General features: G+C 32.9%; 3 protein-coding genes across 8 annotated transcripts; all 3 read right to left on the bottom strand.

Annotated features, from left to right (window-relative positions):
- Positions 1–24: 24 nt before the first annotated feature.
- Positions 25–3,173, bottom strand: LOC108220070 (cyclic nucleotide-gated ion channel 4). The gene is made up of 7 exons (XM_017393722.2): positions 2,783–3,173; positions 2,116–2,325; positions 1,683–2,002; positions 1,493–1,601; positions 1,075–1,311; positions 738–824; positions 25–654 (listed from the first exon to the last, which is right to left on the bottom strand). The coding sequence occupies exons 1-7, from the start codon at positions 3,128–3,130 to the stop codon at positions 148–150; spliced, it is 1,818 nt and encodes a 605-aa protein (XP_017249211.1). The 5' UTR covers positions 3,131–3,173; the 3' UTR covers positions 25–147.
- LOC108220068 (NADH--cytochrome b5 reductase 1-like) lies at positions 3,158–18,080 on the bottom strand. 6 transcript variants are annotated; one of them, XR_010292056.1, is made up of 6 exons: positions 17,972–18,061; positions 17,581–17,697; positions 14,801–14,887; positions 14,591–14,680; positions 13,332–13,396; positions 12,764–13,247 (listed from the first exon to the last, which is right to left on the bottom strand). XR_010292056.1 is itself a non-coding variant. In XM_064093310.1 (6 exons), exons 1-5 carry the CDS (start codon positions 17,988–17,990, stop codon positions 13,337–13,339), a joined length of 432 nt encoding a protein of 143 aa, XP_063949380.1. In that variant the 5' UTR covers positions 17,991–18,067; the 3' UTR covers positions 12,764–13,247; positions 13,332–13,336. The 6 variants fall into 6 exon arrangements, 3 of the variants coding, with proteins under 3 accessions (XP_063949382.1, XP_063949380.1, XP_063949381.1); XR_010292055.1 differs by lacking the exon at positions 17,972–18,061 and adding an exon at positions 17,805–17,960 and having other exon boundaries at positions 14,801–14,950; XR_010292054.1 differs by lacking the exon at positions 17,972–18,061 and adding an exon at positions 17,805–17,960.
- On the bottom strand, positions 5,070–8,333 carry LOC135152956 (uncharacterized). The gene is made up of 9 exons (XM_064094402.1): positions 8,133–8,333; positions 7,823–8,035; positions 7,651–7,743; positions 7,450–7,563; positions 6,373–7,266; positions 5,776–6,050; positions 5,505–5,678; positions 5,230–5,337; positions 5,070–5,145 (listed from the first exon to the last, which is right to left on the bottom strand). Exons 1-9 carry the CDS (start codon positions 8,331–8,333, stop codon positions 5,070–5,072), a joined length of 2,148 nt encoding a protein of 715 aa, XP_063950472.1.
- Positions 18,081–27,936: the final 9,856 nt, after the last annotated feature.

Raw genomic sequence — 27,936 nt, 5'->3', positions numbered from 1 at the left:
ATAATTTGAAACTTGAAACTAACATGCAACTGGATAATAGTATCAACCGAAAATCCCAATTCAACTACAAATGTAATTTAATTCGAGAGAAAGTTACAAAATCAAAGAAACAAGGTGTCTGAAGTTTTCAGTTCCTAATTATTTCATCTAGGGAACACTATTATCTTGATGGGGCTTAGATGAAGTCAGCAGTGCAGCAAAGAGCCGGAGCCTCTCCTCTCGAACCGAAGCAGAACGAAACAGTGGCCCTTTAGGCATGATATATGGAAGTGATGCAAGTGTTGAGCGGTGCCTGTATCGTAGCCAAGCCAGCTGAATGGTAACAGCAGCCCAGATCCTCCAACTAGGGGAATAATATCGAGCAATCATTTTCACCTTTTCATTCAGGGGGAAATGTTGCGTCACATATTGAACATCATCCGCTTCAAGGCCGAATGCTTCAGTTGCTTCAAGACTTATAAGCGTGTACGAAGATGGTGGGAGAATTTCTACAAATGGCTTCCTTAAGCACCAAGACAATAGCTCATCCCCGCCAAAATTTCCTGGGCCTAGGGTGCAACAACTGTTAACTCCTTCTCTAACTACTTGCGTGCATTGAAGATGGCCTCTTACGATGAATAACATTCTATGTACCGGATCACCTTCTTTAATTACCTGAAAGTAAAATTTATGTATAAATCAATGGTGTTTGTTCTTAAATTAGATCCATATAATTTAAATGGAAATTAATCACTCACAATCTCTCCTTTAGGAAAGACGAGGGGTTTCACTCTATCGCAAATGTTCTCCAGTACCAAACTATCCATGTGGTGGAACAAAGGTACCTGATACATGTACAACGTTTTTGTTAATCTTGAAACCATCATCTTAATCTATTCAAAATTATAAGACAAGGTGGAACAATTTTTACTACCACTAATAGTCTCTCTTCTAACAGTACGAGATAGTGTATTAATCAAATTTGGTTTAGTTTGTTTCAGATTGATAAACTTTTTTAACTCTCTCTCTCTCTCTCTCTCTCTCTCTCTATATATATATATATATATAGGTATCACAAGTAAGGTCAGTATTTACCTCTCTCACCAAATCCAGGCAGAGATAGTACTTAATCTCTCTCCTAAGATCCTCGGGGAGACTTCGAATCACATCACCTTCATCTATGCCACGCGTTGCAATCCAATGGTGTTGCTCATAGTTACGTACTCTATGACGCAATCCCTGTGGCATGTTCCTCCTCTCCATCCACCATTCGATATTGTTAACGTTTACTTTCCTTGCAAGTTTCTTAGATGATGTTGCTATCAAGTAAACCTGAATATAAACACATTATTTTCTGATTAGATGAAACCATAAAAACATTCCTAAAATCTTTTAATGGGGAAATATAACTAATTAAATAATTTGTGGTACAAAAATGTACTTATCATATTAAAGACATCTTCAAAGGCCAAAGTAAGTGTCCAAACCTACATCTTTTCTATGCAATGTTTACCTTAATGTTGCTCATTAAAATGGTGACCAGCACGAGGCCACATGCAGTCACAATCATCATGAACACAATCTCTAACCAGTCATCAGTGCTCCCAAGGTTCCCAAATGTGCTGCATGATCATATCAAACTAAGTGTGACTGTACACACTTAGTTAATTAACAATAAAGAAAAATAATGGATGTTTACTTACCACAGCATCATGACGCCCCAAAAGAGCGGAAGAAGCATCTTCTCAATACGGCTGTTATTGCAAACGAGTAGAGTGATCCATTCGAAGGCTCCGTAATCATACCGACTATTATCACTGCTTTGGAGGCACCATGATCTGGCATCATTGTTACTTCCCCATGACCTTCTAATATTGTTTGTCACCTTATATGCTCCGCCGAAAGAGAAAGGATTTTCACAAGATAGTGCTTTAAATGTACAACTCTCTGTTTTCATACATTGCTCCATCAAGCACCTAGCTGACCTTTGAGTTCCTAGCAAGTAGAAACATGCTCCCACCACCTGCACATGATTCATTACTCAACTCGAGAAAACACACAACAAATAATTGATTAATGCCGTTAAAATACTAGCCAAAACAAAACTTTAGTCCTCTCTATGTGTGTTGTACTTACATGTGAAGCTACTAAAATTGCAATGATATTTAGGCCTATCCCCCACCAAGCTGCTCCAAAAATGTACTGAAAGAGCATGCGGCGCAACAAGCAAACAGTAGTGTATATCTTGGGAAAGTATTGGAACAGAAATATTATGAGCATTACAGTCATCGCTCTTGCTTGTTCACCATTCTTCAACATGGCCGGAACCACAATCAATATTACAACCTGCAGAGATTACCAAACTCGTCCAAGTAAATTAATTTTCACACAATAATAACATCACGAAAATTAAATTCACATAATATTCAAATGTCGTGCAAATAAAATAAACACATAAAAGATATTTGGAATTTCCAAGGCAAAGCATAAGAAAAAACAAAAAAGAAAAAGAAAAAGAAAAAAGAAGAGATAAGTACATAATAGGATGACATGAATATGTTTGTCATCTTTGGAAGGAAACGCTTTAAGTGCATAACTCATTTAAGTGCATGCCAACAATTTTGATATTATCTACTTCAATCTGATCCAACAATTTTTTTTTCTTTTACTCTGGTACAACAAACTTCGACAATGTAATTTGATTTTGTTTAATACAATAGATTGCACTGTGTATATTTGGATTGTAAAAGTAATTAAGTGAGTTCAGATCAATAGAAAGTAATTTCATAAAAAAAAATTTAACCTGTGGCAAAGGTAAGATGACAAAAGCATTAAGGAAGAAGACCATTTTGCCCTTGAAATTCTGCAATGCTATACCACCGCACCTCCTCCGGACCCCATGCACAGCAGCAGCAGGGGTTGATCTGCGGTAGTGATGCCACATATTCCAGATGTGAAAGGCATCAGTAACTGATCGGAGAAGCGAGAGGCCGAGTGCAAACCAGGAATCAATGAAAAAACACATGCCATCTTCGTTAAGAGAGAGTGTGTAAAAGAAGGTAGGATCAAGGAACAAACATAGAGCTGATATTAAAGGAAACACATGGTCCCATTCTTGTAACCATGACTTCTTTGATGATGATCCTAACATCTTTGTTCCCAGGTTTCCACCTCCACAGCTGCTGTACTCTTCTGCAGCGCTTTCTTCGTCATCTTGCTCCTGCACTTCTTCTTCTTCGTCGGTGGTGATGTCATCACTGTCATAGAAATGTGAATTATTGTTCTCGTACTCTTCGATGATAGTCTCCATTCTTATCACTAGTTCAACACAACGATATTACTAATTTATTGTATATATCAAAGGAGGCCTAAATAGTTTGTGTGTGTGTTTAATTGTGAAGGTGTAGAGAAAAGCCAAGGTTATATATGACTAAGACTAATGTTGGCTAAGGATGAGGGTACAAATAGGCTTTTGTATTTTTCTTCTTAAAGGAGTAACCGCATAGGGACCATCTATAAAAAATAAGAATCAAATAAATGAAGGGTCACTACAACAAAACTGGCATCAGACAACGGTTTTTGCCCGTTGTCTGATGCCAAAGAAAACCGTGGTCTATTGAGGTGCCGTCTGATACGCACCTCAGACAACGGTACCGACCGTTGTGTGAGAAAAAGAAGCACAACTGTTTATATTTTAGGGCGTGTTGTGCCAGACCAGGAAACAACAACATGTTTGTTTAAGAAAGTGTTGTTATAAGGGTTTGACAACAATAGTCTTATTTTGGATTTGTGTTGTTAGTAGCAATACAGACAACAGTTTATGTAGTTAGATACCCTTGTTGATAAGAGTATGCGACAAGCGTATTTGTATAACAAAAGCTCATTTTTTAGTATGTTCTACAACGGGTTTATATTACACATACACTTGTGTAAAACCCCTTATAACAATAGTTTACAAACTGAAACTATTGTGTGACAGCTCTTATACAACGGTTTTTGTCACAAATGCTCGAATAACATGGATTTAGACAATGGTTTATTACTACTATTACTTATTGGTATATGTCTTAGACAACATTTTTATTTTCATATTTTGTTGTTTGTAGGTCTTGAGACAACAGTTTTCTTCATCCATTTTGTTGTCTTTTAAATGTTTGGACAAGTCTTTATGTTTCAATATACTCTTGTAACTCGTTTTTTTGGACAATGGTTTAATAACAAGGAGTGTTGTTTGAGTTATGTCACACAATACTTATTATCAGAGTGACCATTGTATTATGTATCTTGTAACAATGGCCCTCTAAATGTCCCATTAGCTAAAATTATAACACACAATGGTTTTAGATGATATAAATAAAATAGGCTGGACAATATAATTAACAATGCCAAACATTGGTAAACAATAGTGTTCATTACCAACATTAAAACCAACCAAGTACAAACCAAAATACAAACCAATAACCACCAATATATATATCCACCAACTAATTATCCACCAACTAGTTATATTCACCAACTACTATTCACCTTTCAACCAACAAAATCCACCAAAAACCCAACCAACAAACTCTTTAACCATTCCTGGACAGTGTTAATATATTTTTGGATGCACATATCCAAAATGAGAGACAAGTCTAAATCCATGCAACAAAAACAACGAATAATTCAACGACAACTCCCAATATATATATATATGTGCATCCTAAAATAAACCAGTCAAGTACGCGGCCTAAATAGCATGCTGCCTCATGAAGTACTTCGCCCACGTACACTTGATTTCATTGAGGTCATCGGCATCACAAACAACATTGGTCCTTCGCGCCCACTGAAATAAGGAAAATTGTTAGTGCAGGTGCAAAATGATAAATGGTCACATGAAATTCAGCACAAAACTGGAAACTGTACATTTTATACCTTTGTTGCAAACTTAAGTTCCTTGTCGAGACATATTTCTTTCATATAATGCATTAGAAAGAGACCACAATCAGTGGTCCCAGTCTGGACAGGAACTCCCTGAAAAAAAAGGATCACGTAAAATGCTACACTCGTAAAATTTCCAGAACTCAATAAGACTTGAAGTATGAAGATATTTATACCGCTAAATTCTCCCAGTTTATTTTCTTCTTGAGAATTATCTTCTCCTCCTCCCTGTAAATTTTGATGCCACTACAACAAAATATAATAAAGGAGCATAAACACATTTCTCCTTAATTGATTAAAAAATGAACACAGAATGTATAGGTAACTCACTTGTTAACCACTTCGATCCATTCTTCATTTGCGATGCGCCGCTTTAACGGGTCCATGTGGTAAACCAGTTGTGCATTTGGATTAACCACAGTAAGTGCCCAGTGGTTCCTACAAGTCAAAACCAAGTCATTCTTCAACTTGAACATATCCAAAAATAAGACATTCAAATATATATATATATTCATCTATTTATTTATTTATTTATATATTTATATTTATAGGACAAATCAAAATTAATAATCAGGGGAAAGAATAGAAAAAAGACATGTACTTACGTGTGGTGATATGGCAAAAGAAAAACTTGGCCTGGCTTGGCATCTTTGAATCTAAGAGAGAGGGCACGTGATCTCGCTGCTGGAGTACCACAACCGATGGCGCCAATCTTGGACGGATTAACAAATGTTATCATGTCTGTCATTTTGTGCTTTCTCAAATGATCTTGGAGAACACTACATAAAAATAAGTAAACAATCATCACTAAAATGCATAAATTGCATTCAGGAACTAATAGAAAAGTATAGGGAAAATTACAACTTTGGCACTTACTTGATAAACATGCAAATGACTCCTCCTGAAATTTCACCTCCAAAGCACAAAGCTTTAAAGTCTGATTTAAACAAACACTTCTTATCAGTCGATCCAAAAGCTTCTTTGGATAACTGAAAAGGGTGTGAGCGACCATCTTTTAAAGTAGCACTTGCCCAAAGCCATAATTTCTTTAAAGTAGGAGGAAAGTCAGGGCCCATGTTAACCACAGAATCGGGTTCCGAGACCAACTCATTCACCTTCTTCATTTTCTTTATTCCATTTTTCTTGCCTCCCTGTAAAGAAAAATTGGGAAAAAAATTAGAAGAGAAAACTAAATTAGACTCGCCGAGTGATTTGAGAAACAGACAATTTAATATTGATAAAAAAATCTAAGCATAGATATATATAATTCCAAATATACGTTAATAATTTATCTTATTAGATAACATATTTTCTTAATTATGGATAGCCACGTACATGAAAATAAATAAAATAAAAATTAAGTACCTCAATACATGTGAGAGGCCTATACAACAGTTATATTATTCAACCTCCGTTTTTAGTGTAATACTTAACATGATTAACGACAAAGAAAAGCTGGGGTATCAAAAGTACCTTCACGGTTCGAGGTTTCACCATATCATCACTGGCTGCATTCACTTCCCGTAAGAGGTTTCTTGGCCACGCAATAAATGTCCCAACAGCTTGTTCCACAGTAGTGATCTCATCTTCGATTGGAAACGGGATGTGAGCAGCTCCTTGAATTACATGAGTAATGGAGACTCGTGCATTATCTTCTCCAATTGGCTTTCCGTGAAGCACAGTAGAAACCATGTCAACTGTTGCATGAGCAACAACATTGGTGGGGGTTTCAATGAACAATTCCCATGTAGAAGGACGTTGGTTTATCAATGCAGCGTCGTCCATAGGGTTGTGCACAGGGTTGTCCACAACTTCAAGAACCTCAGATCCCTTCACTTCACCATTTTCCTCCCTTTGTATTTCTTCAACCCCATTCTTCTCTTCAGCAACATCTTTCTCTACAAACTCATCCTTCTCAGCATCTTTCTCTTCAGCAGAACCTTGATCTCCACCGAGATCTAGTTTCTTTCTCGCTGCTACTAACTCCAACTCCAAATTAGCAACTCCTCCTTTCGAACAACTTCCTTGTTGTGAACCAATATTTGGACTCTCTTCAGCAAACAATTTCTTTAAACCTAAAGCTTCTTTGAGCTTCGCCATTTCTGCAGCCCAAAATGCATCTCTGTCTCGAATAATCTTATCAGTCTCTTCTGTCATAAATTTCTGAATACCTTCCTGGATCTTCTCTTCAATTGTTCGGCTTTTCCTTTTTTGTTTGGGAAGATTGAAGTAGACAGACTGTTTAACATAACTCCCTTGACCACGGACCCTTCCGCGGTGCTCAGGATTCCCCAGAACTTTGGTCAACACATCATCCGTGCCTACCTCTGTCAAATCCCCATCATGAACTTTCTTCTTCATCTTCTCCTATATTAAACAACACACTTTAAATACATGGAAATCGATATATTCAAATCACCAATATAAGCCATACTTGAACACAAGAATAACACTTTAACCTAAACACAATTTAATTATGTTATCATGTATATATAGATGGAACATAGAAATAATACACATATAAAAAATTTATTATTAACAGGCCCTTACAATATCTTCAGCAATGGTCTCAATTTTTTTCGACTTATACTTCCCAGCTTTATCACACCGTGCAAGGAGCCATGTACTTGCCCGGTCTATCTCCATTTCAGGATCACCACCAGACTGGCATGTATGAGCAGTTTAAAAAATTAATGTCTGAACATAATTAAACAATGTCAAGTGGAAAAAAATGACTATATTGATACTTACAATTTCTTGTTCCAAGTTGGCATAACCCTTCCGAGACATGTAGTGACCATATAGATTCAAGCTCCTTCTACCTTTCTGCTTATTGTGTATTTCCTACAAAAGAATATCAAACATATTAGCACACACCACTAAGCATGCATCAATTTGTAATCAAAAATTTTTTGGAACTCACTAGAAAATCTTTAGATAAACGATCGGCAACAAAAATGTCCCAATGTGGCTTTTCAATAAATGTATAGTCTGCCGGTGGATGTGCAAGCAACTCAGGTTGTTCACGAAAAGGTAGAATATAATTCGTTGTTAAACGGCTCTTGAACTCCCTCCACTTCTGGCAGGCAGATTTTAACACAACCCTCCTTGCTGTTAATGGCACATCGAACGCCATCTACAATCATAAGCATGTTTAATAAGTAAGTAAGTCTTCAACAATGAATAGAAATTAGAAATATTAGTAACACAAAGTGTCATGGAATCGTTTTTACCTGCACACAATCCCATATTTTGTTTTTTCTTTCTTTTGGCACTCGTTTCCAAGTTTCATACCAAATAGGGACCTTAGTTCTCGCAAGAACCCCAATGTAAGATTGCATCTGTGTGGCAACGGCACCGTACGGCTCACCCTTTGCGTTGAAACTCACTGTTAATTTCTCTCCCAACATCTTTCTCCTAATAATCCTATGCATCGTAACTGCACCCCGTTTTAATAGCTTAACTCCTTCTTTATTAGCCACTGGTTCTTCCACCCGTTTCCTCTTCTTGTTCAATTGCTGTTGTAGGCGGGTAGAAATGGCCTTTTTCTTTATGGACTGAGGAGAGGAATTTTGAGGGGAAGAATCTTGAGGGGAAGGCTGCACCACATTCCTTTTCGACTTTTCTTTTACCCCACCAGTCTATCTCCCGCTGAAGGGACAGCCAGTTCAGAATCTGTGGACCAAATCCCTATCAATGCAGAGAATAATGATAGTGATGATGATGTTTCCCTCGATTCATCAGATTTCTTTAACCATGTTAAATCTGAACATGAACCACTTTATCCGGGATGTGAAGGATTTACAAAGATGAAGGCTCTAGTGAAGTTGTATAATTTGAAAGCAAAATACCAAGTATCGGATGCTTGCTTCTCTGAACTTCTACTACTGGTTGGGTCTATGCTTCCGGAAGGCAACAATTTTCCTTCTTCATTCAGCGAGGCTAAGAAAAGCTTGTGTGCTCTTGGAATGGAGTATGAAAAAATTCATGTGTGTCCGAATGATTGTTTATTATACCGAGGGGAAAGAGATGAAGACGAGACAAGTTGTCGTATATGTCAAGCATCTAGATGGAAGTTGAACAAAAAAGGAGAAGAATTGGAAGGGGTTCCGGCAAAGGTTCTATGGTATTTTCCGTTAATACCACGTTTGAGGACTTTATTCAATTCTCCTCAAATAGCTAAAAATATGACTTGGCATGACAAAGAGAGAATAAAAGATGGTAAATTAAGACATCCGGCAGATTCAAAAACATGGAAGGATGTCGATGTGAAGTGGCCCGAGTTTTCTTCAGATTCTAGAAATGTCCGGTTAGCTTTATCCTCGGATGGATTCAATCCTTTTTATAGCACAAATGTTGATTACTCTTGTTGGCCAGTATTGATGTCAATCTATAATCTCCCACCATGGCTTTGTATGAAAAGGAAGTACATCATGCTATGTTTATTGATATCCGGACCAAAGGAACCCGGCAATGATATCGATGTGTTCCTTCAACCGCTTATTGAAGATTTACAAAAGTTATGGACCGGAAAACAAGTTTATGACGCATACAAGAAGGAGTATTTTTTGCTGCGAGGCATCTTATTATGGACAATTAGTGACAATCCAGCCTATGGTAACTTGTCGGGGAACATTGTAAAAGGGTATAATGCATGTCCTGTTTGTGTTGATGGAACAAAAGCAACGAGGCTGTCTAATTACCGTAAGTGCGTGGTCATGAGGCATCGGAGGTGGTTGCCCCGTGCACATCCATATCGAAGGAAGAAAGAAGATTTTGATAACACAGTGGAAAAGGAAACTGCCCCAATTCCATTAACCGGGGAGGAGGTGCTTGAGAGAACAAAACATTTAAGGAGTCATGTCTTTGGTAAAACACAACGCCAGCCTCGATTCAAAAAAGGTGATGTTCGACCTATTTTTAAGAAGGTTTCTATATTTTTTGAACTTGAGTATTGGAAGTATTTGCCGGTTAGACATGTTCTCGATGTGATGCACATCGAGAAAAACATTTGCGAAGCATTACTTGGGACTATGCTTAATATACCCAAGAAGACAAAAGACAAGGAATCTGTCCGGCTAGACATGGCTGAAATGGGAATAAGAACGGAGCTAAGGCCAAAAAATCCCGGGAGAAAGGAGAAGTTACCTTTGGCATCTTGGAATTTAACTCATTCAGAAAAAAAAGTAGTTTGCTCGTCATTTCTTGGCATGAAGTTGCCTGATGGCTTCTGTTCAAATATTAGAAGTTTAGTTTCAATGGAAACTCTTCGACTTACTGGAATGAAATCTCACGACTGCCATATGATCTTGCATCACTTGCTCCCAATTGCGATACGTTCGTCACTGCAAAAACAGGTCAGAAACACTGTCATCAGATTTTGTCTCTTTTTTAAGGCAATTTGCAGTAAAGTTATTGAGGTTGATAAGTTGGAGAAAATGCAATCCCAGCTGGTGGAAACTTTGTGCCACCTTGAAAAGTACTTCCCCCCCTCCTTGTTTGATGTGATGTTTCATCTCTCGGTCCATCTTGTACGAGAAGTAGAGCTTTGTGGGCCAATTTTTCTTAGGTGGATGTATCCATTTGAGAGATATATGAAGACATTTAAAGGGTATATAAGAAATCGGGCTCGTGCAGAAGGTTGCATAGCTGAGGCCTATATTGCAGAAGAAGCTGTTGAGTGTTTGGTGAACCATGAAGAGGCTACTGTTGGGTTACCAAAAAATGGTAGGCATAGGAATGATGTCGTTTGTAGGCCATTATCTGGTGCATCAGTTATAACTCCGAGCGACAATGATTTGCATTTAGCTCATTTATGTGTGTTACAAAATACGGCTGCGGTTAGGCCATATTTTAAGTAAGTCAGTTCTTAATTTTCTGCTTAATTGTCATATTATATATCATTATTCTATTATTTACATAGTCTTTTCTAATTGTATGCAGTGAACACATGTGTATTTTGATGACCAAATATCCAGCAAATGAAAATAATGAAATGTGGCTAAAGAATAAGCAAAATGAGACATTCCCAGAATGGTTCAAAGAAAAGGTATTATGTGCACTTTATTTATAGCATTTCTGTGCATTTTTAAAACTGTCACATAAGTCATTTATAACTTTTATGATGTCCTGGGCAGATTGCTTCAAATTTGCTCGACGAAATGGAGATATCACAAGAAATCAGATGGATCTCAGATGGGCCCAATAAGGATGTCCCTACATTTAATGGTTACAAAATGGATGGGATTACCTTTAGCACCAAAGATCGTGATGATACACGTAATGTTCAGTGCAGTGGCGTGTGTGTTCAAGCCGATACCATGGTTGTGCAGGGGAAGGATCAAATTGTTGAGCATGCCTCGCCTACATTTTATGGAGTGATAATAGGTATATGGGAGTTAGACTATAACAACTTTAGGATCCCTATTTTTCGTTGTAATTGGATTGATATGAATAGAGGGACTAAGGTAGATGACTTGGGTTATACTTTGGTTAATTTGAATAGGTTGGGGTTTTTTAATGATCCATTTGTGTTAGCAAAACACGTTAAACAAGTATGTTACATAGATGATCCTCTTGATAAATTATGGTCCGTGGTGTTGAAATTACCCGAGAAAAACTATCATGAGGACAATGATGAAGAAAATGAGGGATCCGTGGAAGTAGAACTTGAGAATGAGTTCTTTATACCAAATTTGCCGGATGTTGATTTAGACGAGGCAACAACTAGTTATATGCGAGACGTAGATGAACTAATTCAACTTTTATGATGTAATTTTATTTGATTCTTAGTTTGGTGATGAACTAAACTAACTTTCATGATGTAAGTTAGTTTCTTTGTTTTTATCTCTGTTGGTTGGCTCTGTTTTGAGTCAGATCTGTTGGATTTATTGGTGTGGATTTGTTGGTGTGCCTCTGTTTTCAGGCTGGTTTGCTCTGTTTTTCTGCTATTTTTTTTTTCCATGATGTCCAATCAGACAAGCGTTTTTGTAGAAAAAGGCTTGTCTGAAAAATATTTACATAACGCTAAATAAAACAAGTCTTGTCTTTATAGTCTATTAACAACACTTTTACAATACAAACTGTTGTATGTTGCTTAAAAGTCATTCAGTCAGACAACATTTATTTATTAGAGGCTTGTCTATAAGGCCATGTTACAATGGTTACAAAAACACTTGTATGTTAGCTTTCCAGTCACACGACACTTTATAGAACCCTTGTTTGAACTGCTCGTAAACAACACAACAAATAAAACACTTGTCTATTTACAACAACGGTTTCATGAACTATTGTCTGAAGTTTCTTCACACATCGGCTCTAAAAACAGTTGTCTAACATGCATAATTACACAATACCACAGTTAACAAAGTGTTGTCTGATTGAATTTACTAGACAACATTTTTTTAACCATTGTAGGTCGTGGTGTTAGACAATAGTTTTTCCAGGACGAAAAAAAAGTGTGGTGTCTTTGTTTCGGCCAACGCTTTTTTCAGCGTCCGTTGTCTGATTAGTGTTGTCTGATTCCAGTTTTGTTGTAGTGGGTAAAGAAAAATTATCTAAAATGGCATAAATTAAATAACTGAAAAATAATCCGAAGTATGTAAATAGGAAAGGATTTGTATGAGTACATAATACAAATTAATGATAATTTTTTAATTATTTGAACTGTAATGCTAGTTCCAGATTGCTTCCGTTTGTGTAATATATATTAACAAAGTTTACAAATAATCATTGCCCTCCTTTGAGCTAATGTAGCTAATACACACATCCAGTCCCAAAATGCTTTTTCAAGGGTTGTTTTATAGTAGTTACAGAAAAGAGGTAGTAATTTTTTAGAGTAGAAAAATTCATTATGTTCTTGAAATAAAAAAGCTCATTTTGTTTAAAAAAATCAGCTGATCTAGAAATAAAATTGCACAACAGTTATACTGGGCAAGATCCTCTCTGACAAGGGTCAAGTCACCTGAAGTATATATGTTTTTAATGGCTAAATGTTTAACAAAAAGTACATTGAAGGTTAAACAACAGAAGACTGCATGTGTGACGAACACATGCAAGTTCTTATCACAATTTCAAAACTGAAACTGCGTTTCCGGTGCATATCCCAGGGCTTCAAGGTTAGCAGCCATGGCCTTATTCATCAGTGGGGATCCACAACTCAAAATCGGCCATTTTTCTCAGAAAAGAATCAGCTACTTTTGGAATTTTTTCACAATATTATGTTGTATTGAACAAAATCCACCTGAATATCAAATGCAGGCTAGGGGCTATGAGTTTGGATCTTTTCCTGGTTACAAATACTACACCACCATCCCATATTTGCAGGGGTACACATCATTATCAGCCTTCTACATTTTACTCAATAGTATAAAGTGTCAACACAGTGCCATGGAAAAGAAGAGAGATGATGGCTAAATAAAGGAGCAACAAACCTGATTTAGTGCGAGTAAACTTTAAAGCGGTCAGGGTAGTTTGAAGCAAGTCTGTCTATCTCTTCCTAAAAATACATATATAAATTGATTCATTCAGTAAGTTGATTCTGCATCTTCTTACTTCTAGAGTGTAACTCTTTTTACTTAAGTTTAACTTGGAAGGTTGTAACTTGTAAGGGTCATGAGTATTTTAGATAAACTATTTACCATGGAAAACAACTAACTATGATTATCAAAGATATTAATTATGTTTCCCCATTCATGACAAAAATCTACACCAAAATGATGTTTGAATTTTAATATAACTGATCCTAGAATTTAATGCCCCATTTGTTAATGCATAACCTTGGAATGTATCGAACATCTAACCCTTAAAGCATTTCACATGAGCTGATAGTTATCACTGTTTCGTGATTGTAAGAAAAACGTTGATATGACAGTAACTCAAGTCAACAAGAATCCGACCAGCTAACTAGTCATCGTCTAATATCTGCTAGTCCATATTCATGTCGGAACTAATAAATTATATATATAATTGTACATAACACGTCATGAAACTTCGGTCATATGCATTACCAGAAGGGACAAGACACTGAAGTCTGAAGCAAGTGAAAAACTTCTGCCACTGTTATATTACACTGACGCTTTAGCCTTATAGAACAGTTTAAAACTGTACGTCATGAGATCATGATGTTCTAAACAGTTAAAACAGTTAATCAGATTAATTTTATTACCTAATCTGAATAGTAAATAAAATAAACTCTATCCTTAGTCTTTTGTGTGACGTTAGAGGTTGGATGTGAGTGCGTGACCCGAGTTTTGACCTATTCCCTTGCTCTCTTGCATGACGTTATAGATTGGTGTGACCTGACTTTTGACCTAGTTGTGTGATGTTATGGGTTAGGTGTGACCCAAATTTTGACCTAGTTGACAACACCCAAGACCAGTCAAGCATCATGATAACCAAGTAAAAACTTTATAATTGACATCATAAAAGCACCTACAGACTAGAGCCTCATCACCAGTCATTAATCAGATGAGGGGGCACCCCATCAGTGCAGTGAAACAACTTTGCACCAGGAGGCAGGGAGGGAGAAAAATCAAAACCTATATACCAGTTTTTATCACCTTCTGTGCACGTGACCTCTAACTCAGTCAAACTCACTCAATATTAAATTAAAATTTACTTCGTATGAAGTTTAAAACTGCTCTTTTCTAACAAACATGACTTCTGAAATAAAAAGAGTACTAGGAATTACCTTCAAAAGCATGTCCTCTAAACAAACATTGGAATAAATGAGATGCACCTTAGTGGTATCGTTCAGGTTTTCTAATACAGCTCTAGCTACCTGCAAGATGAAATCAAAGTAAGCAATAACATTACTACTATACCTTAGCTAATAATAATTGAACATAGGAAGATAGCTTATGATTAATGTAGATATTTAATTGATAGTAGAGAATCATGCCTGAAACATTGGACTAATGCCAGAACCGCCAGCAAGCATCCCAAAGGCTCTCACACTCGCTTGACCAGGTTGATACTTGAAACGGCCCTCCCAAACATTAATGTCGGGGTTAGGAGGAGAACATCTTTCAGTGATGAAAGTATGACCTATCTAAAAGACAAAAAGAATAGCATCACAATTCCATGTAAATATATCAGCAACAGGAAGGATAGGAAATAAAGTATCTATCTTTTTTTTTTGCTAAATTAAAATTTTATAAAAGGAGGAGGAAAAAAAAACAAAGGGAGCAGTCCAACAGAAGGTAGCAAACAAGCTCACCACCAAAAGCAGGACTGCAAGGGCCTAACAATCATGTCAACAGGACAAAACTAACCACTAGCTACATGCTAATTTGGGCTATCGAGCCTAGGTTTCAAGGCAGAGGGTTTGTGCAGTACACAATGACTGTGAAGCTGAAAAATATCTCCAGTAATCAGTACTCCACAAAGTATTTTGGATAGCATCTGTACGAGGAATTTAGTAAAAAAAAAAGATCTGACATAACTGCTGGGATTTGCAAATCCAGAAATGTAGATACAGAATTTGGATGCTATTGAATATTAATTGTGTATTATCTACTTGAAGTAAGTTGCTGATTGGGGGTACTTATATCATGACTATGTATCTGTCATCAATAATGCAGCGAAGCTTATAGAGATGTTCTTGTTCAACTAGAGAAAATGAGTTGGGGCCAAACAAGAAATGTGCAGGACAGCAGGGGTAATCAAGGCTACTTACAATAGTCTAGAGCCAAGGGTAATTCTTTATATGAATTTGTCAAAAATATTAACAACACTAACTGTGAGATAATATTAGTCAGAACTCAGAAGTCACAGAATGGCGGTAACTTTGTAGATTGTATTTGTGTTTACCTAAAATGGAATCACTTCCCAATTGGGACTGATAAGGAAAAAAAGAAGAATTCTGTAGTAGTACATAAGTTACTAAAGTAGTACATAAGTTACTAATTAATACTGCTGATATCTTTTCAAAGAGTTTCAATCCTCAGAGCTGTTGTGCTTGCGTTTTTTTTACGCATCAATCAAAATGAGAAAACTTTTGTATAATGTAAATATCATAAGAGCATCTCCTATTCAAGCACTGGCAAGGAATGCCAAACGTATATGATTTGATCATGTATATACTTTGATTACTTTTAAAAGTGTGCCGAAAGTTGGGACCCTCTGAGAACCCTTATAACATAAAATACAAAGGAACCCTAAAGAGCCATGCGGCAGATATTGGCACCCCTACTAGAGATGTCTACATGAGTTGATATGTAGCATAAAGTAGTGGTGAGCAACAGTTTAACCAAAACTGAAAGAAAAAACCTTGCAAAATGGAATCGAAACAGCTTATATGATAGAATAGAATCAAAGCCCAATCATTAATTACTGCTTGGCCTGGTTTCACCACACATAACAGAAACAATTGCATGTATGATGCACATCAATTTTTGACTAATAAATAAAAACAAGTTGGATAGCTTTACATGGATAATTTTAAAAATATACTTTAAGTAGCCGTACATGAATGTTCAAAGTAATTACAGTTGCATGATATGGTGTATTTAATGTATAAATTTATATATGATAAGGTCGGGCATGTAAGTTTAAATGAATACTGAATCAAAACAATAAGCTCAGATGTGGTAATAATCATATAATCGATAAAACCATGTTCAGTAAAAACCTTCAGTATTTATCAATAAAATTATCTCATTAAGTTGCTTTTTAATGTACTGGTTTTAAATGGTTTAATAACTAAAGATGATAAGAGTATATATTGTTTAATTATCTTATGTTATATACATTATGTATGTTAATATTTAATAATAACTGATAGCAATTATGTATAATACATATATTCGGTTCTTAGTTTTTGGCTTTTATGGTTCTTGGATGTTGAGAAACAGAACCAATTCTCTATGGTTAGCTTCTGTTCGGTTTGATTTTGGTTTTCAGTCGGAATATGCTCACTCTTATTAGTCTAGAACCAACATAACATGTCATATAAGCTGTTGGAACAGGGAACAAAACAAATGAAGGTTAAAAACCTATGGTATATAGTTAGAAATGAAGCATAAAGCATTTTATAGAGTGACTTCATACCTTGGGTCGCTTTACAGACATATAATCACCAACACGCATCTCGCGGAAATGATGTGACATCCTTTCTTGTGGATTCATGTTTATGCAAGAAACCACTCGCAAGAATTAACATCACAGTGGACATTTTAAATTAGTTAACACACTGTTATAACTAATTTAAAATGTCCAACATCTGAGTCCAGGTTAGCTGGGACTTTCGGTTTAATAAACTGCACCTTGGCTATTTTTACCTCTGTTAAATCATTATGTTAGAGTAGTTGAACAATAAAGAATTGGTGTTTGAATCCTAATATTACACATGAGTATTATTTAAGAGAGATATATTCTTATAAATGATTAAAAGTTTGGAAACCAATGTACATGAAATAGTCACATAGTTACACCTGCAACTAATAAGTTCTATGACCGGAAGTCCCAGCACTGATCTTTCTTTGGGTTTAGACATCCTAACAAAACACATTCAGATTTTATTTTATCCAAGGAAAGTACGAGTACTAAAGTTCATTTGATTGCGATAGTTACATAACTAGATATCCTTTTATGTTGTGCAAAATAAGTAATGAAAAGTAGCCATAAGATCAAAGTTACAATACACAGATGTATGTCTATTTTATTAGTAATTGGTCGAACCTTTGGATTTCTTGGACGAGAAAACAATGGCAACTGTGACAGCAAGAACAAAAGCAGCAATAGCAACACCAACAATCTGGGTCTCGCTTAATCCAAACAATTGCATAGTCTCCATGCCTGAAACAGAAGAAATCATGTGTAGCTTTGGTTATAAGGAAATGATTACCAACAAATCCTGGTAGGGTAAGGGGGTGTGCGTTTAGATTTCAGCAATTGACCCTTACCAAAAAATATGACAAATTAACAATCAAGCAAGATTGGAATATTTTTTTTAACAAAAAATATGAACAATTGAGGCAGAACTTTGCATTCATAAAAAAAGTGGCAGTCAACCATCAACCATCTTTTGTTTTAATAGCAGAGCGGAGAATAGTTACAGTCATAATGATACCAAGGTTTAAGATTCCCATCAATGATCAAACAGAGGCAACATATACTGTGGAGAAGACACAAAATGGTAGTTAAAAATAGAGGGGTTCAGGTCCACAGCAATCGATTGCTGTGGACGAGTTAAACAACACACGGTTTCTGAGCCGTTGGATGCATATCCAGCGGCCAGGATCGTACTAAAACTTTAATATAAGCGCTGGACGGGGATTCTCATGTCCAGCGCAACTTTAATATAAGCGCTGGACGGGGATTCTCATGTCCAGCGCTTTTTTAGCGCTGGATACGATCCTGGCTGCTGGATATGCATCCAACGGGCCAGAAATCGTTAGTTGTTTAACCGGTCCCCGGCATACGGCTGCCAGGGACCTGGACCCAAAATAGAGTAGCACTGCTCTATACAGTATATAGTAGCACAGCAGAGAACGGTTACAGAGTCATGTTATACTCAATTGTAATAATAGAATCACTACACAAAGATGTATCATACATAAACTAATAATGATCACGTAAATAGAGTGGTGGGCAATCCTAGGTTTGAATTAGGGGTTATAAGTTTGAATTAAGTTGATCGCAAAACCGCCGCACACACCGCACTACAAAACGCGGTTTTTAATTTTTGTGATCACAGTTTGAATTTTTCATAAACCACATGATACGGTGCGGGTTGCGCTTTAACATATTACTAGTGCGGTTCAAACCGCACCGCACTGTAATATTATAACATATATAAATATATTAGTTATTGTCAATAAAATCAATCATCATCAATATATCAATATATATATATAAACGAGAATGCGGGCGTGTCTAGAATCGCTCGATTCAGTCTTCTAATTTTTCTTAAATTTCAGAAAGAAAAAAAATATAATTATAATTCAAAAAATCAGGTTCAAGAATTCTAAAAGTAATACAATTTTTTTCTTATTGAATTCTAAAGATAATACAATTCTTTTTCTTTTTGGATTCTAAAGGTAATAAAATTCTTTTCTTATGTAGGAATCCTAAAAAGAATAGGATTATATTTATTTAAACTAGCAATCCTAGATAAAATACAATTTATATTTAAGATTTGTAAGGTAATACATACAATTTTTATTTTCGATTTACTCTTATAATTTTCTTAAATTTTGAGTAGAAAATAAAGGATTATAAAGATAATAATCATTAAAAAAATAATAGCAAAAAAAATTAGAACCATAAAAGAATAATAATTTTTAACTAAAAAATAAGAATCATAAAATAAAAATAATTAATAAAATAAAATAGGATAAATAAAATAATTGATTTTGTGATAATGTAAATGATTCTTTATTAGCATTGTGTTTGACGGCCACGGGAGATGGCCTAAACTAATTTTTATCTAAATAATGATAATTTTTCTATTAGTATTATGTTTCACGGGAAAGTGGTTAAATAATTTTTTATCTATGTTATAATATATTTTCTTATTAAAACGGGACCATGGTTCAAAATAATTTTTATCAAATCATAATCTTTAATTTTATCATAATTAGAATAATTTTTAAATTTATTTAAACTAATAATAATAGATGAAATGCAATTTATATTTAAGATTTGTACGATTAGAATTGTTCGATTCAGTCTTCTGATTTTTCTTAAATTTCGGATAGAAAATATAGTTATAATTCAAAAATTCATGTTTAAGAATTCTAAAGGTAATACAATTCTTTTTTTATTGGGTTCTAAAAGTAATATAATTCTTCTTCTTCTTTAGGAATCATAAGGGTAATACAATTCTTATTGTTAATTATATATTAATATATGAGTTATTTGAAAGTACGATTTTTATTTTCAAAAGTTATAAAAGTTATAATTTTATTTTATTATATTTTTTCAAAAGGAGGTTGCAGGGCGTCTATAAAATTGTTCGATTCAGTCTTATAATTTTCTTAAATTTCAGATAAAAAATATAATTATAATTCAAAAAAATCATGTTTAAGAATCCTAAAGTTAATACAATTCTATTTTTATTGGGTTCTAAAAGTAATACAATTCTTTTTCTTATTTAGAAATCATAAGGGTGATATAATTCTTATTGTTAATTATATATTAATATATGAATTATTAAAAAGTACAATTCTTATTTTCAAAAATTATAAAAATCATTGAAAATATATAATTCTTATTTTCGAAAGTTATAAAATTATAGTCTTATTTTATTAATTCTTTTCAAATTGTATATATATAAAATAATTTCCTTAAATTTAGAGTAGAAAATAAAATTAAGAATATAATAAAATTATAATCTAAAAATCAGGTTCAAGTATTGTATAGATAAAAGGATTGCAAAGATAGTACAATTCTTTTACTTATTTAGGAATCATAAAAGAGTAAAATTCTATTTATTCATAATAACAATTATAGAACAAATATAATTAAAAAATATAATTCTTTTTTAAAAATTATAAAAATTATAATCTTATTTTATTAGTTTTTCTCAAATTATATGTCTAAAAATTTATATTTAAAATTTGTAAGATAATATGTACAATTTTTATTTTCAATTTAGTCTTATAATCTTCTTAAATGTCGAATAGAAAATATATGATTGTAAAGATAATAATCATTAAAAAAACTAATAGCAAAAAAAATTAGAACCATAAAAGAATAATAATTTTTAACTAATAAATAGGAATCATAAAATAAAAATAATTAACACATAAATTAGGATATATAAAATACGAATCATATATTGATCTTATGATAATGTAAATGATTCTTGATTAGTATTATGTTTGACGGGTATGGTAGGCGGCCCAAACTAATTTTTATCTAAATAATAATAAATTTTCTATTAGTAATATATTTGACGGGAAAGTGGCTAAAATAATTTTTTATCCATGTTATAATATATATTTTTTTGTTAAAACGGTACCACGGTTCAAATTAATTTTTATCCAGTTATAATCTTTAATTTTATCATAATTAGAATAATTTTTATTAGTATTGTGTTTGACAAGAGAGCGGCTTAAACTAATTTTGATCTAAATTATACTGTAATATTTAATTTTATCATAAAAATAAAAATTATGGATTAATATTGTCTTTGACGGGAGGGCGGTTCGAACTAATTTTATTATTAGTATTGTATTTGACAGGATGACCACTTAAAAAGAATTTTATACTAATTATAAATTTTTATTGTTAGTGATATCTTTAACCGGAAGATGACTCAAAATAATTTTTATGCTATTATAACATTAATTCGTATCAAAATTTATACAAAATTTATAACGCCGCCGCGAAGCGCGGCTTTATTCACTAGTATACTTATATAAAGGAGAAACGAGGGGCGTGTAGGTGGCGCCTCTCACATCGCTCCGTTTTATTTTTCTAATTTTCTGAAATTTTTGGATGAAAAATATTAAAAATTAGAACTACCTTTTTTAGTTTCGGGTATATTAGAAGCAAGTTTCAGAATCTGATTTTGTTTCAATTTTGTTTCAGATTATTTATGGAATATAGTATCTTGAAAGTTTTAATATGATTTTGTTTCAGATTATTCAATTATGGGAAAGACAGATTATTTATGGAATATAGTATCTTGGCGCCTCTCACATCGCTCCGTTTTATTTTTTTAATTTTCTGGAATTTTTGGATGAAAAATATTAAAAATTAGAACTACCTTTTTTAGTTTCGGGTATATTAGAAGCAAGTTTCAGAATCTGATTTTGTTTCAATTTTGTTTCAGATTATTTATGGAATATAGTATCTTGAAAGTTTTAATCTGATTTTGTTTCAGATTATTCAATTATGGGAAAGACAGATTATTTATGGAATATAGTAGCTTGAAAATTTTAATCTGATTTTGTTCAGATTATTTAATTATGGGAAAGAGTAGCAAACAAGTCTCTCTCCACCTATAAATACCCGTATAGATCGTAATATTTTGGATCATCAAAACATAACCTCCTCTCTCAATACCACAAATCTACCCGATAGTTATCTTACTCGATTTTTAAAGGAGAAGCGAGGGGCGTGTAGGTGGTGCCTCTCACATCGCTCCGTTTTATTTTTTAATTTTATGAAATTATTGGATGAAAAATATCAAAAATTGGAAATACCTTTCTCTTGCTCGATTTTTAACTCGGAGGTGTCGTTATTCTGCAACGATAAGTGAAGGCTGTTACAGTGAAGGTTGTTGCAAGCAAATGTAGTTATAGACCGTTATATTGGAGTCGACAAATCCAAACACGGGGAAAGAATATAGTCTTGATAGGATATCGATGGTTGATGTCAATTAATTAACTATTAATGATGTATGTTTGTTGGTTATTCTTTTATAATATTTGTTTTGTTCATCGGACATGTTTGTTGTTGTTAATTTTTATATTATTTACTTTGTATACATGAAAAAATTATTCATGCATTATATGTTTGCTCCGTTCAAGCAACTTTTAAGAGGGTGGTTATATTTAAGTTAAATGTTTTTGTGCACAATCAATCTAAAAAAATTAGAGGAAGGTGACAATGTAAGAACATGATTACTTTTCCAAAAAAAAAAAAATTTTAAGATTCGTCACGCTTTAAATTGTTATTTACGTGTATAAATTTATTGTCATTTTTTCACCATGAATTATAGTCCAATTTTGCAATTTTATATATTAGTATTTGTATTACATCGAGAATTTTATAATATAAATTTATTTAATCGTACAAATATTAACTTGAAACATTAATATACTTTTTATAGACAGTCATAAAATTATTTTATTCTATAAATATTAATATTGGATCATTAATATAATTTTTATAGGCCGCCGCAACGCGCGGATTCTCAACTAGTTATATTATAAAAGTTCTATGGAGACCACTTTTTTTGGAGATCGTGGAGACCGTTTATGTTCTGTAAGTAAAATATGCATAAAAATATTGAAAAACTCATAATTTTGCAAATCATGTTGTACAAAGATCATTATATCATTTAAAATCTTGAATATCATGTATGTTTTGCATGTAGAATATTATATAATATTTTATCTTGCGGAATATGTTTAGTTTGCAGAACATTTGTTCAATTTGCAGAACATACACATTCTACTTATTAAACATAGATGTTCATCAATAATTTTAATGAATTGCTGATATTTCTTCACAAAATAATGTATTGTACAGTATTTTGATTAGCAAAATTATAAGTTTATAATGTTTTCATGCAATATTTTACTTGCACAACATAAGTGGTCTCCACGGTCTCCAAATAAAGTGGTCTCCATAGAACTTTACTCTATGTATGTATATTATTTATAATTATGTTATGTATATATTTATTAAATCTCTTCAAATAATAGTTAATTAGAAGTTTATAAATCTAGCATGACTATTATACCAAATTTTTATGAGATGATTATATTATTACAATATGTCTCTTAATACTCGTTGTTATTATTATTATTATTATTATTATTATTATTATTATTATTATTATTATTATTATTATTATTATTATTATATTTATACTTTTGTTTGTATTATCTTGGCAATTGTTGTAGTTCTAAAATGATCAAATCATATATATACAATTTATAAGAGTTTATATTATTACTATATATTTAAATTTTATTCTTGATTGCAACTAAAAATATTTACTTTAAATATACAAACCGCACCGCACCGCATTTTTATGGTGTGGTTTACGCCGTTTTTATGCTAGCGCGGTGCGGGTGCGGTTTGAATTTTCATCCAAACCGCATACGGGGTTTTAGAGAAAACCCTAAACCGCCCGCACCGTGATCACCTCTAATTTGAATTTTTAACATTCCCATCAGACAAAAGAGGCAACACATATATACATAAACTGATGATCAAATCCTCACAGCTGAAAATTTACTCAGAAATCAAATTATTTTGATTGTTAATGTTAACATAGGAATTTAGGATATAATATTAATATAATATTTAACTGATTTTTCAAAATTGCATTTGAAATATTATATTATTACAAATTATTGTACAAATATTACAATATTTTTCTTAAAAAAAAATTCTAAACTTAAATATTTTTGAAACCCAAAAGTTTTAATTAGGGTAAGCATGAAAATCCGAAAATCGGATTATCTGATTTTCTGGTCTGGTATTCGGTTTGAAAATTTTGAAAATCCGGATATTTTAATCAAAAATTTGGGCTGGATATTCGATCCAGATTTTTTTATAAATTCGGATTCGTACGGATCATTAATTTCGACTACATCTTCTATATATCTTATAGAAAGCAAGAATGGTATATATTACCTTACAAATCTTAAATATAAATTATATTTTACCTATTATTGTTAGTTTGAATAAATATAATCCTATTTTTTTTAGGATTACTAAATAAGAAAAAAATTGTATCTTCTTTAGAATTCAATAAAAAATACTAAATAAGAAAAAAATTGTATCATCTTTAAAATTCAATAAGAAAATAATTGTGTTACTTTTAGAATTCTTAAACCTGATTTTTTGAATTATAATTATAGTTTCTATCCGAAATTTAAAAAAAATAGAAGAGTGAATCGAACAATTCTAGAGACGCCTGCATCCACCTTTATATATATATATATATATATATATATATATATATATATATATATATATATATATATATATATATAATATATATTGATTATTGATGATTGATAATTGTTACTTTATCAAGCACATATAACAAATTATAACATCGAAACAGGTATTGAATTGCAATTACATGAATGACAAGTAACATACTCTTTCAAAATTGGATAAAACATTACCAATATACTAAATGAGAGTGTATTTTACATTTCTGGATGTTTTAAAAGTATTTGAAAATTTGCAAATGAATACTTTTATTATTTTAAATTAGTAATACTTTCCGTAATTATTTGTGAAAATAGTGAATGTCTAAAAGTTATTATCTTGCACATTCTCTGTATTTTGGATTCTTAAAGATTATAAAAAAATTTACTTACTTTTTTGTTTTCAAAACTATTTTTGAGCCCATAAATTTAATAAAAATGATTAAACTAGTATTCTTTCTTAAATTGAGGCTACAAGTTTTAAAAATATGGGACTGTTTGGCTGAATTGAAAATAAGTACTTCTTGATTAAATAAAAGGTGGAGTAGATATTAGAAATAAGTTTAAGAAAGGTAGAACCATCTACGATTGGAAAATAATTGTTTCTCCTGCGTTCCAAACAGACACATGAAGGGCTTTTTATTATCTAGGTACTTATCCTATTTTTTGTGACGTCCCTCAACTATAGACAGTTTATTATCTAGGTCCTTATCCTATTTTTTGTAATAATACGATCCTTAAACTTTCAAACTTTTCTGATTCGATGTAACATCTGGGATTATCCGTGTAATTATTTGAATGATTAATGAATATTATATGAATTTTATATGAATTTCTGTGAATTAATTGGTTCCTGTTCTATTAATCTAGTTATGTATTCTTAATTAAAATTGAGGAATATCAATTTTTATATGTTCAGTACAAAATATAGTTTATTGAGATATGTTCATATCGATTTATGTATTGTCGTATGATTTTATATTTGATTTATGAATTTAATTATGTATATTTTAATTAATTATTAATTATTTTGATTTTTCCAAAAACCGTCAACCTACAACGGTACCGAGATTTTACTTCCCGAAAATTTCAACAAAATTCACCTTTAGCTTAATCTGACCATTCCGGACACTTTTCATGTTTTGACTTCTTCGATCCGGAGTACGGTTTGTTCCGGAGCCGGTCCGGCGGAATCTTTCGGTATTCGATAATTATCCGGTTGTATCGATAAACGTGAAACTAGATATTTTATACTTATCCTTATCTTGTCATAATGACGGTGGGACCCGCATATTAATGACGGATTAAAAGCCCCGTTTTGATGATTATCTCGAAAACCGGTACCGATTGGACCCGTTTTATTAGTATAAAGCTATTAAACATTGTATTTTCATGCCATATATGATCAAAAGGGGTACTAATTATTCATAAGTATAAATATCCTTAACCGTACTTTATTTCATTATGAAAATCATAAAACCAGTTAAAACCGAGAAATTCCCGAGAGAGTTCTTCGTGTTCTTGAGATTCAAACGAGGATTTGGACGCGTTATCGGACTCGGATTTTGGCGTTCAAGGACTCAAATTGAAGGTTTTAACAAGTAGAATCATAATCTAGCATCAAAATCAGTGCAGCAACATCAGGTGGGTTTGGATTTTGAGTTTTAAATTCGAAGTAAATAATCTCAAATTAGGGATTTTTGATTTTGAAGTTGTTTGTGTGATTTGATGATTGTATGTTGTAGATAATCTTCTCCTGATCATTTTGGTATATCATATGCTTGATTTGGAGTTCAATAACGTGTTCAATTTGAGGTTTAATCTTCGAAATCAGGAATTAGGGTTTATGTGCGCGATGAATGTTTTCAATTGGAAATTAGGGTTATTTAATCTAGGAGGTAGAAGTGAAATTGGATGATACCATCATGTTGGTTGTGATCTCAGGAACGTGTACATAGCTTCAAATCTTAGCTGAGGTTCGTGAATCGAACAAATCGATTCAAAGAAAACTCGCCGGCGACGACGAGTTTCTTCGATCGATTACGGTCGATTCCGGCCGTTTCTGGTGAAATCGATTGTATGGATGAGTTGGGGAGGCTTGATACTCCATATCTGCACCATTTGGAGGCTATTGGTGGCCGGAATCGCCACCTCCGGCGAAGCCAGGGGCGGCGGCTGCAAAATTGCAGTTTGGCCCCTGGACTTTTGGAGGTGGTGAAGTTTAGCCACCCAAGTTTCATTTTTGACATTTAGACCCCTGAAGTTTCCAAAGTTGCAAATCAAACCCTGTAGTTTTCAAAACTTGCAATTCAAACCCTGGATTTTTTTTTTAAAGTTTTAAAAAAATGATTTTTGATTTAAATTTAATTTCGAAAATCATTTATTTTAATTTCAAAAATTGTTTTTAATTATTTATTAATTCAAAAATAATTCTGATTTAATTTATTAATTAATTTTAATTGGTAATTAATTATTATAATTAGTCAATTAATTTAAATATTAATTGATTAATTGTTTTAATTAATTATTAATTAATTTTAATTGATTTATTAATTAGATTTAATTATTTTAAATGATTTTAAAATTCCGAAAAATAGTTTCGAGCTTTGAAATATTATTCTAAAATATGTTTGAAGCTCGTTAATTGATTTCAAATGATTTCGGACTTGATTTCGAGTATCCAGAATTGATTATTTATTTATAAAATGATTCTTTGACCCGTTTTAATTCCGAAAAATGCTCTAAAATCCATATCAAATGCCAGAAAAATCCTTTTGACTTCAAATCTTCTTTGAAAAATAAATTTCATCGAATATCTTATGTGATACGTGTTATGGCATATCTGATTGATGTGTTACGTGTCTACATGAACATTATATAATTGTTTTGATATATCTTTTGATCCGTTAATCGGATTTGGGTGAAACGAAGGGTAGATAGAAACTCGTTTCGAAGGTGTGATAATAAGAATAGTATGAGATCATATATTGATAAAGAATTGTTGTGATTAGCAGAAGAAGCGAGACGTAGGAAGGGAAAGCAAGTGGTGATAGAGTAGTATAGCGAGCAAGCGTAGTTGAAACTTGAGATCAGCTATATAAGGCAAGTTCCCTCAGACTTTCCTTCAATTATATGTTGTATCTGTTGTGATTATTTAGTGAACTCTCTGATGAAGTCCTGTGACCAATTGAATTATTGCATGGATTATTTATCCTATTGATCCTTGAACCTTCAATCAGACTTCTTGAATTATATTATGGATTACTTACTTTATTGATTCTTGAACCTATGACCAGATTCTTTGATACCTGCTACGAAACCTATTTCAATTGTAAACCTTCAAATTTTAAAACTTCTAAATGATTACCCTAAGAACCTAATTTCATTTCGAGAACATACCTTCGATACC

Source organism: Daucus carota, chromosome 5, assembly GCF_001625215.2.
Source record: "Daucus carota subsp. sativus chromosome 5, DH1 v3.0, whole genome shotgun sequence".
NCBI lineage: Eukaryota > Viridiplantae > Streptophyta > Magnoliopsida > Apiales > Apiaceae > Daucus > Daucus carota.
Note: the sequence above shows the minus strand (reverse complement) of the source record. Positions and strands in the feature narration are given on the sequence as shown.

Bases quoted from the DNA above. Each gene is read 5' to 3' on its own strand.
- LOC135152956 (XM_064094402.1), bottom strand. From the start codon at position 8,333: ATGCATAGGATTATTAGGAGAAAGATGTTGGGAGAGAAATTAACAGTG. The intron at 8,036-8,132 runs GTAAAAACGATT...TTATGATTGTAG, and splicing joins AAATATGGGATTGTGTGCAG to ATGGCGTTCGATGTGCCATT. The intron at 7,744-7,822 runs GTGAGTTCCAAA...ATTCTTTTGTAG, and splicing joins GTTTATCTAAAGATTTTCTA to GAAATACACAATAAGCAGAA.
- LOC108220068 (XM_064093310.1), bottom strand. The intron at 14,947-17,580 runs GTTCGACCAATT...TCTTTTAGATAG, and splicing joins CTCGTCCAAGAAATCCAAAG to GTCATACTTTCATCACTGAA. The intron at 14,681-14,800 runs GCATGATTCTCT...TTCATCTTGCAG, and splicing joins GCATTAGTCCAATGTTTCAG to GTAGCTAGAGCTGTATTAGA.
- LOC108220070 (XM_017393722.2), bottom strand. From the start codon at position 3,130: ATGTTAGGATCATCATCAAAGAAGTCATGGTTACAAGAATGGGACCAT. The intron at 1,602-1,682 runs GTAAGTAAACAT...ATGATCATGCAG, and splicing joins TGGGGCGTCATGATGCTGTG to CACATTTGGGAACCTTGGGA. The intron at 655-737 runs GTGAGTGATTAA...TTTTACTTTCAG, and splicing joins TCTTTCCTAAAGGAGAGATT to GTAATTAAAGAAGGTGATCC.